This window comes from Parus major, chromosome Z, assembly GCF_001522545.3.
Source record: "Parus major isolate Abel chromosome Z, Parus_major1.1, whole genome shotgun sequence".
NCBI lineage: Eukaryota > Metazoa > Chordata > Aves > Passeriformes > Paridae > Parus > Parus major.
In genome coordinates this window covers 27,500,561-27,516,935 of record NC_031799.1, presented here as the reverse complement: position 1 = coordinate 27,516,935, position 16,375 = coordinate 27,500,561, and the positions used below count along the sequence as shown (strand labels likewise).

The 16,375-nt window shown below is 37.4% G+C and overlaps 1 protein-coding gene across 6 annotated transcripts in view; it reads right to left on the bottom strand.

The window, feature by feature from the left end:
- KDM4C (lysine demethylase 4C) overlaps window positions 1–16,375 on the bottom strand; it is a 251,065-nt gene that overhangs the window by 196,729 nt on the left and 37,961 nt on the right. For all 6 annotated transcript variants that reach the window (XR_001525299.2, XM_019005284.2, XM_015652310.3 and 3 more), the window contains 2 exons: window positions 12,035–12,138; window positions 7,524–7,661 (listed from right to left, as the gene is read on the bottom strand). Coding sequence is in view for 5 of the 6 variants with exons in the window: in XM_019005284.2 (XP_018860829.1) it covers window positions 7,524–7,661; window positions 12,035–12,138 (242 nt within the window). In the remaining variant the exon portion in view is untranslated. The remainder of the gene's footprint in view (window positions 1–7,523; window positions 7,662–12,034; window positions 12,139–16,375) is intronic.

Below are 16,375 nucleotides of genomic sequence, written 5' to 3'. Positions count from 1 at the left end.
TCAGTAGTCCAAAGAATGACAAATGGGCCTGCAAGGTTGTGTGGGTTATGGTTGGGGATTTTTTGCTTTTTCTTTTAAGTGAAATTACTGGACCTGAAAATAAAACTTACTAAAATATCAGTATTCTTTGGAGACACCAACTTTTCACCTTTTTAATTAATACCTCCAGGACGTTTTCTAATGTTGTGATAAAAATTAATCATAGATATACTCATGGTTTTCTAGAGAAACACTGTAACCAAGAAACAGAGTACGGTTATACAATATCAAATTATATTTTCTTTTTCTTTTTTTCATGATGGAATCCTATCTTAAGTACTTACAGACAACAGTTCAATTTTAATTGAATTTTCCTTTTGTCCTCTTTGCAAATCCAACCAGAACTGCCCTCATACGGTCCCAAAACAATGTGGGTACTTTTTTGCTCCACTTGCCTCAGAAGCTGCCAACACTATGTTCTGAAGCTGATGGGATGATTACTAAAGTGCAGCAGGATTCTGTAACTTCCTTGGCATCCTGTCATTTGCTGTGGAGCTTCTCCCTGTTAGCTAGTGTCTCTGCAGCACTCAAACTTGAATGCTCACACAATAATTTCCTGGCAAGGGAGATGCTCCCTGATAGAACTGCCTATGCCAAGAGCAATCCAAAATGAAAGGCTGGCTGTATTAACTGAGGCCATGAAGGCTGTGCTAAGATTTTTTGCTTTTACTTTGTTTTTCTTTCCCCTCTCTCTTAGGACTATTAGCAGTTTGAAAAGAAAGTTTGAGTCATGGTGGGTGATATACTTGCATTTTCTTATGAGTGTGCATGTAAGTCTTTGCAAATACTTGTGCAAACAAAAACTTTCTAAGTGGTAGCCTTAAATACCAGGTTTTGAACTTTAACATTTAGTTTACCTGAATTCATTCAAAAAGATTGATCTGATGTTGACTCACTTAAGTAGAAGTCTTTTTTGTTCAAAATAAGTATTTCAGCTGCTGATAACGCAGTGGTACCAAGTAAATTCTGTCAGATAATTTGTCATGAGGGAGGGAAGACCTTCTCCCTCTCTACCACTGCCTGAAAGAACCTGAAAGTGAGCTGGGGGATGGGCTTTTCTCTGAGTCAGAAGCGGCAGGACAGAGGAAGTGGTCTCAAGTTGCACCAGGGGAGGTTTAGGTTAAGTATTAGGACACATTTCCTCATGGAAAGGGTTGTCAGGCATTGGCCAGGTTTCCCAGGGATGTGGCTCTGTCAGCATCCTGAAGGTATTTAAAAGACCTGTAGATCTGACCCTTTGGGAATGCTTTAGTGGTAACCTTGCTAATGCTGAGTTAAACAAATGGATTCAATTATTTTAAAGGTGTTTTACAATGTCAATAATTTTATAACTTTTTCAGTATTTCCTCCGTTTGTCTTTTATACCATATTTCTACAGCATGAACAAATACCAGTAAGATTTAAGGAGAATTAGTTCACCATATTTCCTGTAGTTCTTTTTTTCACAGACATTTCTATTTAAGGAAAAAAATCCTACCTTCAGTACATTCTAGCATGCTCTTTTTCATTTAGAAAAGAGAATAAAAGTAAGCTTTGATTCTCTTTCTTGTGATAATAAGTGAAAAGAATTAAACAAATAACATTAAGGACTCTGACCATTTGCCAAAGAAACTGCAGTTCATATTTGACAATGGTATCTAAAATTTCTTTATAGAGGGAGATTAGTTATTATTGCTCGAAGCTACTTTGAAACTTGTAGACAATTAAATTTAACTGCAGACACCAGGGAAATACTTTAATTTCTTGTATTATATATGTACAATACTGCTCGTAGGTGCAATGGCCACCAATCACTGAATTCAGTGTGCTAAGATAAATGTTTCATCCATATGAAATCCTAGAGAATTTTGACAAAATACTTAAGAGTGTATATGTGACTTCCTAGTTAAAATTTCAGAATTTCTTTTGGGGTGGTGTAAAGAAACATAATTACACTAGCTTTAAGATTATCTAACTCCACTGAATTTAAAGATGACATTAAGTTTACAGTATAATACAATAACAGAGATGCATACTGGAGGCATAAAACATTTATAAGTTTGTACTGCAGAAACTGTACACCAAATAGTAGACTATTTTTTAAAAACATAAGAAATAGGAAGTCAGTACACTGACAGGGAGATACTTGCATGGAGCACCACCTCAGCTTTGCTACACCTGAAGATGCAGGCTGCCATTCTTGAAGTTAAGCTGAATTATTTTTAGAGCTGCACACAGTTTGTATCTTTTAAAACCTGAGTCAGTTTTACCTGCCACATTTAACTCTTGTGTATCCATGGTTCTCTCAACTTTGTTTCATTGTACTATTCCTAGATATTTCAAGTTATCAAATGCCTATATTATCAAAATGCATTTTAGAGTCTAAAATTAACTTTAGAGTTGCCGCTTTATCTGTTGGCTATTAAAAACACAACTTTCCTATTAAAGGTAGACACCAGTCTGAACGTTAGATGTGTTTAGAGATTTTCAGTACTTTTTGAGAACTTTCTCAAGAAGGAATCTCTCAGTCTCCAACATCTAATACGAGTTCACTCTCTTTACCAGGCTGTTAAGCCAGCACAGCTGATTTTCCCTTTATTCCATGTCATTAACTAATGACATGTATTAACTACATGTATTAACATGTAACATGTAACTCCATGCATTAACTAATATATTAAGGAGGTTGCTACTGGAAAAGGTTTTTTTTTCCAATTACAGACAAGTTAACACAGAAAATGCCTCTAACTGAAACATTTTCTGAGTCATGCAAAACAAGGCTTATATAAGCCTTAAAAATGATTAAGATCAGAGAATATTGAAAAACAGGGAAAACTGCTGAATAAATTGCCCACTTTTTTGTGCATTTACTTCATTATTTGTACATCCATCAATGGATGGCTACAAGCTTTCAGAAGGTGAAGGGGAGGAAATAGAGGCAGTGCAATGGCTCTCTGCATCAGGGAGTATTTTGACTTTGCAGAGCTTAAGGTCATGATAGGGTTGTACAATTATGGGTAAGACTCAGGGGGCTAACAACACGAACATCCTGGTGGAAGTCTATAGACCACCCAACCAGGATGAAGAGGTGGAAAAAATATTCTGTGAGCAGCTAGTAACTAAACTCATGACCACTGGACCTCGCTCTTACGAGAAGTCTTAGCTTGCCAGATATCTATTCAGCAGAGAGAAGGCAGACTAGGAAGCTTCTGGAATGCATGGTGTGGTAGTTTGACATTAAAGAAAAAAAAGTAGAAAACACTCACGGAAGTGATTTATCTCAGAGGCGCTGCTGGGAGTTTCTCTCTGCTTGAGATCAGGCCAATGGCCGGCCAGTTCTGAGAACTGACAGCATTTTGCAGCACTGAAAAGTGAGATCACCTTTGTGAACACCACCTTTTAAAAACCAAGCCCAGGAATTTCTGGCTCTCTTTATTTCTGGCCTTGAAAGCATTGGAGCTCTGGTGCAGCTAGCCCTGCTTCCCTGCAGCCTGGGTGTGGGGGTGGTGGGCCGAACTCCAGCAGCTCCTGGGCAGGGGACGGAGGCTGTGGGGCTTTCCCCCGGCCCCAGGCTGGGCCAGGCTCTGCTGCAGCCCCTCCCAGGAAACCCTCCAGGTCCCATTCCAGTGGGGTGGCTGAAGCCCTTCCCAGGGGGCCCCCAGCCCTAGGCTGGGCCAGGCCACAGCTGCTGACATCTCGCCGATATTTCCCCCCATGGCCCACACAGAGAGCTTCAGGCCAAGGACCATTTGCTCTGGGCTAAAGAGGCATCAAAGCAGTTTGAAATCCAACACCATGAATACCTGGCCAAGGCTTGGGCCAGATTCAACCCTTTCACTACACAGATGAGACCTACAGACTTTAATCTCCTCTCCAGAGAGAGGAAAGTGGGAGTGATTGACACGTAAAAGACAACATGAAACATCAAGTCAGTAAGAGAAAGAGTCAAGCCTCAGATGGAAGGATAATGAGGAGATGCTTTAACAAGCTGAAATATTCTTTTGGTAGGGCCATGGAGATGGACAATAATGTTCTGAAATACTCCTTTAATTCATTAGAGAGTACTGGGGGGGTGAAGTATTCAAACTGTATACCTGAGCAAAGGTATCTATTGATGAGCTAAGTAGATGGTGGAGTAACTGTGATCGCATGAGATGCTTGAACAGAGAGAGAGAGAAAGAGAAATGAGAGCTGATGAAAACCCTTTGCCCCAGGGAGAGAAGAAGAAAACATCTGTTCCCCTAGATGATTACAGAGACAGATGAAGAGAACCTTTGGCTTTGAATAACTCATCCTTAAAGTAATACCCCTTGAGTTCATGACCCATGGACACACCTCTGAGTGGTGTGAAAATGGGAGGAAATGGCAGAGTTTTTTTCCCAGGTGGCTGCTGGAAATAAAAATAAAAATGAGAAACCACAAGAAAACTGTTTTCTTGTAGAGAACTTTCCATGGAATGACAGGAGAAAACTTCCCTCCCTACAGAGACTGATGAAAAGACTATGGTAAAGTTAGTACTGCTTTAACATCCCAGGTTTTGTCTCTACATGGTCAGCTGAGAAAGTAAAAAGGTTGGGTGGAAGGAGAAAAGGTTTCTGGAAGTTTTATTCTTATTTCCTGTAGTCCTGTTAATAAAGTTTCTTTATTCCTCTTCAGTTTTAAGCCTGTTTTACCCTTCTTCTAATCCATATCTCACATCAAGAAATTAATAAGTACTCTGGTGACTTTAGCTAGTGCTAAAACCCACCACATATGGAAAATAACTTCCTTACACAGCTGTTAAGAGCCTACCAGCAATGGGGTCCTGCTAGTCCTGCAGTTTATGAACAGAGAAAGGCTGGTAGGAGATGTGGTGGAAGGAGATGGTCTTGGGCACATGAAATGATAAGAGTTTTTAATTCTTGGTAAAGTAAGCAAGAAATCTGGCCTATTCAGGACAGTGGTTTGGAGAGTCCCCTGCACAGGTATGAAGGCTCAGGAGCATCCCTAGGGATTAAAAGACAAGATGGTGGGGAAGAAGAGTGGCCTGGCTGAACAGGGAGCAGGGAGCTTTCATAGGAACTCACTGAAAAGGGAAGAGTTTATGACCTTTGGAAAAGGGGGCAGGCACCTCTTCAAGAGTAGTACAAGGATGTGATGAGATCATGTAGAGAAAAAACTAAAAAGGTGAAAGTTCAACTACAACTGGCCAATGCTATGGAAAGACAATAAAAAGTGTTTTTATAAATACATCAACAACAAGAGGAGGGCCAAGGAAAATCTCCATGTTTTATTGTAGGCAGGAATACTGTCAGGGGTGGGGGAATATTGTCTCTAAGGCTAAAGAAAATGCCAAGGTACTTAATGCCTTCTTTGCCTCAGTCAGAACGTTTCCCTACAGCTGTTTCCGTGAGCTGGTAGTCACGGAGTAGAACAGATCCCCTGTAATCCAGGAGAAAGTATTCAGTACCTTGCTGTGCCACTTAGATACTCAGTCTATGGTGCCAGATGGGATTCACCCAAGGGAGGGTGAAGGAGCTGACAGAAGAGTTCACCAAGCTGCTCTCCATCATTTATTACCAGTCCTGGTTAACTGGGAAGGTCCCAGAGGACCAGAGGTTGGTCAGTGTCATGCCCATCAACAAGAAGTTTCAGGGCCTGTCAGCCTGACCCCAGTGCCATGAAAGGTTATTGGACAGATTATCTTAATAATGATCACACAGCACATACAGGGCAAGCAGGAAATCGGGCCCAGCCAGCAGGGGTTTGTAGAAAGCAGGTCCTGCTTGACCAACAGGATCTCCCTTGATGAGCATCCATGGACCTGGACATGGGAAAAGCTGTTGATGTTGTCTGTCTAGACTTCAGCAAAGCCATTGAAACTAGTAGCTCATTGCTTGGATAGACACACTGATCACTGTTCAAAAATTCATCTGCATGGCTGGGTACAACAAGTGGTGGTGCATGCAGTTACATCCAGGTGATGGTCATTAACAACTGGTGTTCCCCAGAACAATGTACTGAGGCTAGTTCTGTTTTAATAGCTTTATCAATCATCTAGACAAGCGGAGTGAGTGCATCCTCACTTTGCAGATAACACTAAGCTGCGTGGGAGTGGAGTGCTAATCTGCTGGAGGGCAGGCAGGCTCTGCAGAGGGATCTGGACAGGCTGGATCATGGGCCAAGGCCGTGCTGTGAGGTTCAACAAGGCCCAGAGCTGGGTCCTGCCCTCGGGTCACAACAGCCCCAGGCAGTGCCACAGGCTGGGGCAGAGTGGCTGGAAAGCTGCCCAGAGGAAAAGGCCCTGGGGGTGCTGGTGACAGCAGCTGAACAGGAGCCAGCAGTGCCCAGGTGGCCAAGGAGGCCAACGGCATCCTGGCCTGTACCAGCAATAGTGTGGACAGCAGGAGCAGGGCAGGCGTTGTTCCTATAAGGCCACATTTCAAATGCTGTGTTCTGTTCTGGGCCCCTCACTACAGGAAAGACATTGAACTGCTGGAGTGAAACCAGAGAAGGGCAATGAAGCTGGTGAAGGCTCTTGAGCACAAGTCTTGTGAGGAGTGGTTGAGAGAGCTGAGGGTGTTAGCCTGGAGAAAAGGAGGCTCAAGGGGGACCTTCTCATCACTCTCTACAACTGCCTAAAAGGAGGTTGTAGTGAGGTGGGGGTTGGACTCTTCTCTCAGGCATCAAATGACAGGATGAGAGAGTACAGGCTCAAGCTGCACCAGGGGAGGTTCAGGCTGGACATCAGGAAGAATTTTTCAGTGAAAGGGTGGTCAGGCACTGGAAGAACAGCCCAGGGAAACAGTAGAGTCGCTATCCCTTGATGCATTCAAGAAACAACTGGATGTGGCGCTTAGTGCTACAGTTTAGTTGATACATTGTCAAAGTTGTTTGATCAGTCAAAGGTTGGACAGAGTGATCTTGCAATTTTTTTTCTAACATTATGGATTCTATGATTCTACGCTGTACACAAAAAAAAAGGAAGACATGCACACCACAGAACAAGATTTCAGTCTAAAATATCTTCACATACACACCCCAAACACTTTATTATCTTGTACTACTACAAGCTTTCTGATTTGATTTAAGAGAGAAAAAATTGAACTTTTTTCTTTAAACTTTATTTGAAGTTTCACTATTTATGTTCCTTCCCGGGTATCAAAATTCCTAGTTAAACTAAATGCTTTCACAAACAGTAAAGCTTAAAGGAAATTTAAGAGAAGAAGTTGTCTTCACATATATTAACCTCAGTGCATGTAGCTTCCATTTAAAAATATCCACAAACAGAATTGGTTTCAAAGAAAAATAAATACATTAAGCAGCAAACTGACTACTGAGAGCAATATATATTACTGGAAGTATAATATCTACTATCAAAATAACAATGAAAAATTAAACTTGAATGGCAGCTTAATGTATTATCTGATCTAATAGTTATCCCTTTCTCATCACCTTCCAGAGATTCTCATAAAGAAATAACCACAGGAAGCATTTCCTTTCACATCAATTTTCTGCTTACTTACCAATTTTGCTGCTTTTCCATAATCAATCCATCGAATGGTGGCAAAGTTTGTTGACTCAGCACAATTAAATCCATGGTTAAACCCTGCATGGTATCCATATGGGAAAGTGATCATAAATTCTCCTGCCTCTTGGGTAACCTGCAACAATAAAAAAGAATTTTTAAAGGCCAAAATTAATAAACTTTTAAAAAGCTTAAAATAAACCATGTTACAAAGCATTTCTAGTCCTACAGCAATGAAAACTACATATGCCCTTACAACTAACTAAAACAAAGAATTTTTTTTTACATGGCACATAAAAGAGATTTAATACAAACAGGAACAGTATACTTGAGACAATGTTCTTTATTCTCAAATACATAGCTAGGTGCAATATTTAACAAATTCAGAAAGAACTCGAAGAAGTCCATCTTGGAGCAGAGGTTCACTAGTAATAAAACCTGGAAGTAACTAGAAAAGACAGTATGAAGAATATATCATTCTTACTGGCTGAGAGGAAGCAAAGACCAGCTGGATTAAAATACCCACAGTTACCATGCCTAAATCTGCAGAATGCTGCTGATCTTCCCCTCTTTCTCTTTAGGCAACATTTTAGACAGGAGAAACACTCTGGCACTACTGGTAACAAGAATTCCAAATAACTAAAGGATAAGTGGGGTAGAAGGAGGTTCTGAAAGACAGAAGACTTGAATACAGTTAAACTCTGACATTGTTTTAGAGACAGAGCAAGGATAATTGCAAAAGACTACAACCAAAAGAAAATGTGTGAATACAACTGGATCAAAAAGACACTATAGAAAGCAGAAAAAAAAAAAAAAAGGAAAATTAAAAGCCAACCTAAAACTCACTTCACAGTGATTGTATTTTGTATATACAAAAATAACCCAAATTCCAACTAGTTTTAAGAGACGTATCAGACTTGAAAAGCTTTTATACTAAACCACAAAAAAAGATGAGTGGTAACATAAACAAATCACTAGTCAGATTATTTTCTTTCAAGGGAGAGAAATCTCATCTTCCTACACTAGGATGGACTGCTGCTCTCCTACATGGGGAAAAAAAGAGACAGCACTTCTTGTCAGTCACTAATATTCTCTCCACACAGTGACAGCTTTAATCTCCTAAAGTCAGACCACCAGAGACTTTATCAAGGACAGGCTAGTCAGGGACTTGAAACAGCATACTGTCTTCTGAATTATCTGATAAGAGTTAATGAATAAAGTAGATTATACAGAGTAGTTAAAAGAGATTCTCCATGCTCTGTTTGATACACATTTTACGTGAAATACACATCAGACAACAGACCCACTAAAAGCAAACAGATCTATTTTAATGTAGCAAATAATCTAGCAAATAATCTGAGCGGTGACTGATGACTATTCAACATATGCATTTGTTGATTACAGGAAAATAAGGAGTGTCTAAATAGGTTGTTTTCAGTGTGCGGCAATGCTTACATAAGCAATACAGTAAGAAAAAATTGGATGGACAAATATGACTCTTTTTAAGGACATACCTTTATGACTTAAAATCACAAAAAGGTAGGGTTAAATTTTAAAGTCACCAAAATTAAAACTAACACCTTCAAACATTTTTCTTTTTAATGTCATGTCCTAAATCTCAGCTACTAGTATAGCTGCCTTAAATTTAATTTCTGCTTTTACAATTTCCTTCAAAATTGTTATTTTACTATTTTATAAATTCTTTTTGTGTTTTTTTGCCCAGTGCAAGAACATACAGGGTTAGCACTTCAGAGAGGTCTATTTCTGATTGTATTAAGGGATGAAGGAAACAGAGGAAAACAAGAAAAATAGCCAACAAGGCTAGAGAAAAAAAACTGGATCTTAAATGTTGCATAGTTAAATTTTTTGTGGATTCATATTTAGAATATACATGCAAATGCACACATAGTTGCATATATTGTAACTGTTACTGTAGCACTTCAACAATTGCTGTGGGAATGTTTAAGAAAGATTATTCGCAACACTAACAATTCCAAAATTTATCTCAATACACCCTCCCACTGCTGACAGTTTAGCAGGTGTTCTATTGCAACAAGCAGCAGTTCAGCTGCCACCTGGTAGGCGTAGGCTGACTTATCAGCATTCAGCACATTTCCACTCCTATCACTTTGAGCCATGAGAGATCACAGCCTGGTTCTCTCTATTCACTTCCTCACTGAATCCCATTAATTACAATTACACTTGGGTACAGTCTGCATCCTCCAAAGACTAGGTGACAGAACCAAACTTAAATATTTAACTGTTTGTAGCACTTTTTCTTTTTCCACCCCTCTCTTTAGAGGATTATTATCCTCTAAATTAGAATACAGGCATAATCAAGACACCAAAATACAAAGATCAACTCCCTTACCCCACCTCAAATGCATCATACTGAAAATAAGTATGCTGACATTCTGCAATATGCTACTTAAAACACCAACCACTGAAAATTATACAGTTCAGAGTAATGTTCTGTAAATCCAAAACTATAAATCTGGTTATAAAACCATCCAGCTTGGAAAGTTTCACCTGACACTTCATGATAAAGCACAAGGCTATGAAGGGAATCAGTATATTTACCTATATATTACAAAAACTCAGCAGCTACATTTCCATATGATAATAAATCATTCAGAAAACAAACTGCTTATTTTATGAGTAATTTATTCAAAAAAGCTTGCTTTCCAAGGCAAGGCAGTATCACTCTAAATGCCTACATTTCAATTTTACACATAGGTTGACTTAAGCATGAAAGGTGAAGTGATGTTCCAAAAAGGCATAAAACACATCTGTGTCATCGTCTCACCTGTGTCACTAAACATGACTGGTATCACAGAGGTGTTCTGGTTCTTACTGGCATGTCTTACACAGCATCAAGACCTTTTCTGCCCCCCAAATCATTCTGCAGGTGAGGAGGATGGGGTTGCACAAAAAAATGGGAGGGGACAGCTGCACCCATGGTATCCTCCTCAATACATAAAGCTGTGAGAAAAAGAAGGCAGGCCAATTGTTTGGAGTGGTGACATTTATCCTGCCAAGTCACCGTTACACATGACAGAGCTCTGCATGGCAAGACTCTGCTTTCCTGGGAATGACTGAACACCTGCCTGCCCACGGGAAGCAGTGAATGAACTCCTTGTTTTGCTTGGCTTGTGTGCACAGCCTTCCCTTTCCCTTTTCCTATTAAACTGTCTGTGTCTCAAACTATGAGTTTTCTACCTTTTATCATTCCAGTTCTCACCCCATCCCACCAAGGGGGAGTGAGCAAGCACCTGTCTGGTGTTTAGGTTCCAGCTGGGCAAAAATATATATGAAAATACTCTCTTTTTTTTGTTTCTTTGGGTTTTATTTAATAGTTGCGAAAAGATCAACTAAACCAGACAGGAAGCACTGCATTATCCTATATTTTAGGCCAGGGGAAACATGTTAAGCAAAGTTTGTATACATATGCTCACCTTATATCAAAAAATAAATAGCACAAAAATACACAAAAACAGAAAACACAATAATAAGCAAGGATAGTTTACATGACCATATTGCAGTGGGAATAAACTGAGAAAAAGCATATATTGCCTATTTCTTCTGAACAAGTTAAAACAGTCTGTGCAATAGGAATCATAGCCCTTTAATGATGAAAAGCATTGTAAAAACTCAGTATAAAGACAAACAGATATTCTGGCAGGGGACATTCTGAATCAAGTTCTAGTCTTCTAAGTAGGCTTACAGAACTCCTAAACTTAGAACTTTAGAATTTACAAAATATACAGAATAAGTAACTTAATAAAAAAAAAGCCATGCACTGAAAATATTTTGTTAGCTGGCACCTACATGAAGTTCAAAGCGGAAAACAATTAATACAGAATAACTTGTAGAAAGCAAAAGAAACAGAATAGGTCAGATGTTTTTTAAAAGCAGCTATGTATTAAATTCAACCACAAAGAAGGAATACAGGTATTCTTCTCATTTTCTGTTTCTATAATGTTCTTATTAAACGTTTATTCTGCCACTACCTAACAGTTAAAAATAATCATATACTCTTTTGCTATTATGTTACAGCTTTTAAAATATATTTTAAATTAAATAACAGTTCTTTTGGCTTTAATCCACCTTAAACCTTTCATATGCTTATAATGATAAAGTTATATTTAATTGCATTAGAAAAGCAATGTTAAAATATTATTATTTATGTTAAAATATTGGATATATAACTTAACAGAGTGAATTAACAGGTGTTTCAGTCAACAGAACATCACATCCAAGCTACCACGGAAATAAATTAAAAATAAGAAATTTTGGTTATGTCTTAGGAAAAAATCACAGAAATGCTGTAATGGTTACAAGTGTTTATTGCTAGAAAATTCTCTGCTAAAACTATTTTAAGTTTTAACACATATTTTAATGCAGCTACTACCTTAAAAAAACCCATCACCTTTACTGCAACAATATTTATACTAAACACAATCTAATTCAATTTATGAAAGTAGGGTTTAAAAAGAAACATTAACATACCTTGTCAAAAGGAATTCCGTACTTTTTCAATATTGACGGAGAAATCAGGGTCATCTTGTGGCGAAGAAAAGCATCACATCCTTGAGAGCTGCTCGGAAAGAACCCTAATAAGGCAAGAAAAGCAAAATTACACATCTTTGCATTAAATCAAATAGGAAATCTTTGTAGTATTTTTCAATACTTAATACTGTTTAGACTTGCTGTAGAATTTTGTATCATGTCATTCCTAGGTTCCCAGAGATTTCACAAAAATCAAACGCACCTTCTAAGTTTTTCAACTGCTTTCCAGAGGGAGGGGCTACAGGGTCATCCTTTTTTGTTAAGAAGTGAAATAATTTAGAATAAACGTGGAACTGTACACTTAAGCATACTTTTTTACCCTTCAGAGAAATATATTGTTGATGGTAGATTTTTTTTTTATGCTAATGCTCATTCTGCACACATGAAAATCAATTGCAGGAAATAACTTTAGAAGGATTCAATGAAGACTAAGTTCACCTCACACTTACAAACCATCTATACAGTAAACAAATAAAGCTTCCTAACTTTGTACAATCTGTTGTATTCCTCTCATATAAATAAACTGTAGTTCGCCATTCACAGAAGCAGGTTAGGTTTTGGAAAAACATGCTTACTCAATTATTAAAAAAATAATAATTCCTTTTCAGTAAGCCATCTGAATTTTTTCAATGCCTTGAGAAAAAAAAAATAACTATAATTTTCCATAATATATTGCTTTCTCTCTAATGTCATATTTTATTTCTTCAGTCTGGTGAGTCTTACACATTATGTCTATTAACCATCCTAAAACTTCAGAACAATCTAGAAGTTATCCTATTACAGTTGTTAAATTGTACATTCAATCTAGCATGCTCACCAGTACTGGAAGAACAATATTTTTCTGATTTCTCAGAAATAAGGTTAAGCAGCACTTAAACAGCACAGGTATAATGTAGACTTTATGATAGTCAATGTACTAGAAAGCCTGCTAAGCTGTCCTGATATCAAATTTTGTCCAAATTTGTCATTCTTAATTTTTTTCTCACCACCAACAAGCACAGAATTCTTTATATTCTCTTTGAAGATCTCAAATAATGTTGCAAGTTTCAGAAAGTACTATTTTATAGGTACAGTTATATATATGCGGCTTCACAGATTAAAAGACATTTAAAAGAAACTAGTTCACAATTAGTGGACTCCAGAAAAAAAAAATCAGCTATTTTTTCATAAGTAATGCCAATAACATTAATGATAACAATCAAAACTTAGAATCTACAGTTTCATAGCATCAAGAAATCTCAGTCCTGGGCAGTATAATAATATAAATATATGGGAACTTACTGGGAAAAATGTGATAGAAAATGATACTTGAGACTTGAGGGTAAAGCTGGTATTAAAAGTAGCTTAAAGCTTAATGGCTAAAAGCAGAGCGAGTTTAACTGAATTTTCCTTGAGAAAATAAATTTTGTACCAAATTATGTGACTGCAATATGCTTAATTAGCTTAACAAGATGATAAAAAGCAAACGATAGGCAGACATCCAAAACTTAAGCTGTACCACTCCAGCTCCAAGAGATCAGACATAGCTGTGACAAGTCCAACCAGAAGGCAGGCTTGTTGCTGAATTCCAAGAAAGTTGCAAATAACACAGAGCAACAGAATACAACCTGCTCAAAATCCACTACCAGAAATTTACAGAACATTTGCTGTGGTTACAGAGCCCTCCCAGTGAAACTGAAGTGCAGCCTACACATTCTGTACTGTTATAAAATATCTTTTAACTTGTTAAAGTCAACACTCACACACACAAATTTTTCAGTCTCATTCACCTCATTTTCTCAAAGGAACTCCCCTTCAATGAACAAGGAAAGAAAGAAAGATAGTATTTCCTCAATACTCGAAAGTATTGTCTTATATATGTATAGGACAATAATATCTCTATAGTCCTTACAAGACTCCCTTTATCAGAAGATCTTTTGTTTGCCAGGCTAAATGTAAGGTCACACAAGCTTTTCTTCTGGAAAATAAAATCCCTGCGGGAAAACTGGCTAACAGATGTAAAAAATACTGCATAGAGGACTTTGCATTAGAAATATTAAAAGACTCTTACAAAAACAGCAAATGCAGGCCAATTCAAGATATGCCCACAATATTAAGAATCATTCTGAAATACCAAGTTGATGTTAAAATTAGCAATCAAAAGGATTACCAAGTAGTCCTGCATGTTTAGTGAAATCCCACATTCAAACAAAAAAATACTGAAATCTATCAAGAATGTAACTGCTATTCAAATTCTGTACAACATTCATGCTTTTAAGGGACACATGAAATTTTATTTTAATCCATTAACACTAATCCACTAAGTCTAAATCAGTTCTGCAAGAGCAGGTATGTTATAGGAATTCACATACAACCCCAGGTTCTTGGATGGCCTCTTGAGACATGGCAGACCTATACCCTATTCATCTCCTTGGAAATGATTACAAAGAAACAAAATAAGAATTCAAAACAATTACTTCATAGAAGCCAATGAGAAATGATCAGAGCTCAGGGTAAAACTGAATAAGGTTGCTCACTGATTTATGTCCATGAGAAAAAAGCAATCAAATTGAAAATTCTCCAATACATGATTTAGAGAAACAATGACATTTTTAACAGCTAGAGCAGAATTAGAACAGTCTACATGGTAAGTATGTGGTTCAATACTTGCTGGCAAAATGTCTGGGTACGAACAAGAGGACATTTATCCACCAAACTCAAGATTTCTCTCAGCTTTTTAAAACTCTTGTTTAGTTAGCCCAAGCAGCAACAGTAAAGCGTATGTGAAAGCATAGGCTTCAGACTGTGTTAACAACCAAAACATGCCCTTACAAGACTCTATATACATACTGTTAACAGATAACAAAGCCCAAAATGTCCAATCTTACCAATGCTATGGGTACAAACAAAATTATACTACTTTAGTAACAGCAATATCACTTGACTGGGGAAGACAAATCCTTAGTCAATGCTATTCCACCACAGCATGATCTTTCTACAGAATTTAAGGTTTTATAACCCGAATATATGCTAGAGAGAAGTCAAAGCCTTCTCATCTTTCGGTAAAGTACTAGTAGTGGGCACTCAGCAGATTCCTTGCCATGGAGGGATATAGAACATATTTTTTAAAAGATAAGTTCAAATCTCTAAATTATTTAAATTATTAAGGGATGGGAAGTATTGCTAGCTGGCAGTCTCACCTTTCCATTCCGCCCTCAGAGTGTCTTTCCAACATATCACATGCAGCTCATATCAGATGACCACATCAGTATCACGCCTATCACTCAGCCAAACTGAAGTGGATTGGGTTCCACTCCCTGGTTGATTAACATTTTCAAGATACTCAGAATGCTACTCTATGCTACTGAGAATGTGCCCACAATGTTTTCAATTGTCCAGCTAAAGTCATATACGCACAAATTACAAAAGTATACCTCTACAACTCCATTGGACTGAACACGTTGGCTTGCTATATTTTACCTTGAATGAATAAGGAAATTCTAATTTGGTCACAAATAAAGTCATTTTTAATGACATCCACATAAAATCACATTCTTAGGGATCTTTCAAATCAAATCCTGACCAGTGAAATTAATTAAGCTAGACATCCTATAATTTTCAGCACTCCCTTACTTGAGACTTCACCTGAAATTTAAAGATGTTGCATTTCTTGTTAATATTCTTTAAAATTAAAAAAAATATATAATCATAAAACTCACAACATAAGAGAAAGAATATCCTGAATTGAAAATACCTTTAATGTAGTTTAATGTTAGTGACAGTAAAAAAAAATAAATAAAATCAACATGATCTAAGCTCAGGGTTATGATTATTTTTTATTTATGCAGACCTTCATTTAAAGGACTTATACAAAATATTAATCATAATTTGCAGATCAGTACTCTCAAAACAATGGCAGAGATTTCTTAAGTACTAAGTTTTCTAGTAATTATCTTCTTAGATTTTACTTTGGTAGGTATAAATATAAACTTTATGTAATTTATTTAAATTATTTTGCCATGATCTGAAATAATTTATTTAACTTTCTGTGTTGAACATGAAAGAAATTAGGAGGCTAAGTTTGCATAATAACAACCATCACAAAGGAACAATGGCAATCTTTATGCTATACAAAGCAGAGTACAAAAGCCACAAAGAGGCTTGCAAGTGGAATGAAATACAACCATAGGTATGCCCAGATGAACATGTTCCAGCCAAATTTATTATCTCTTAAATAAGACTCTTCTTACTTGACTAATTCTTTTTTTGACAAAAAGCTCAATTCTTCAGCTGCTGAAGTTT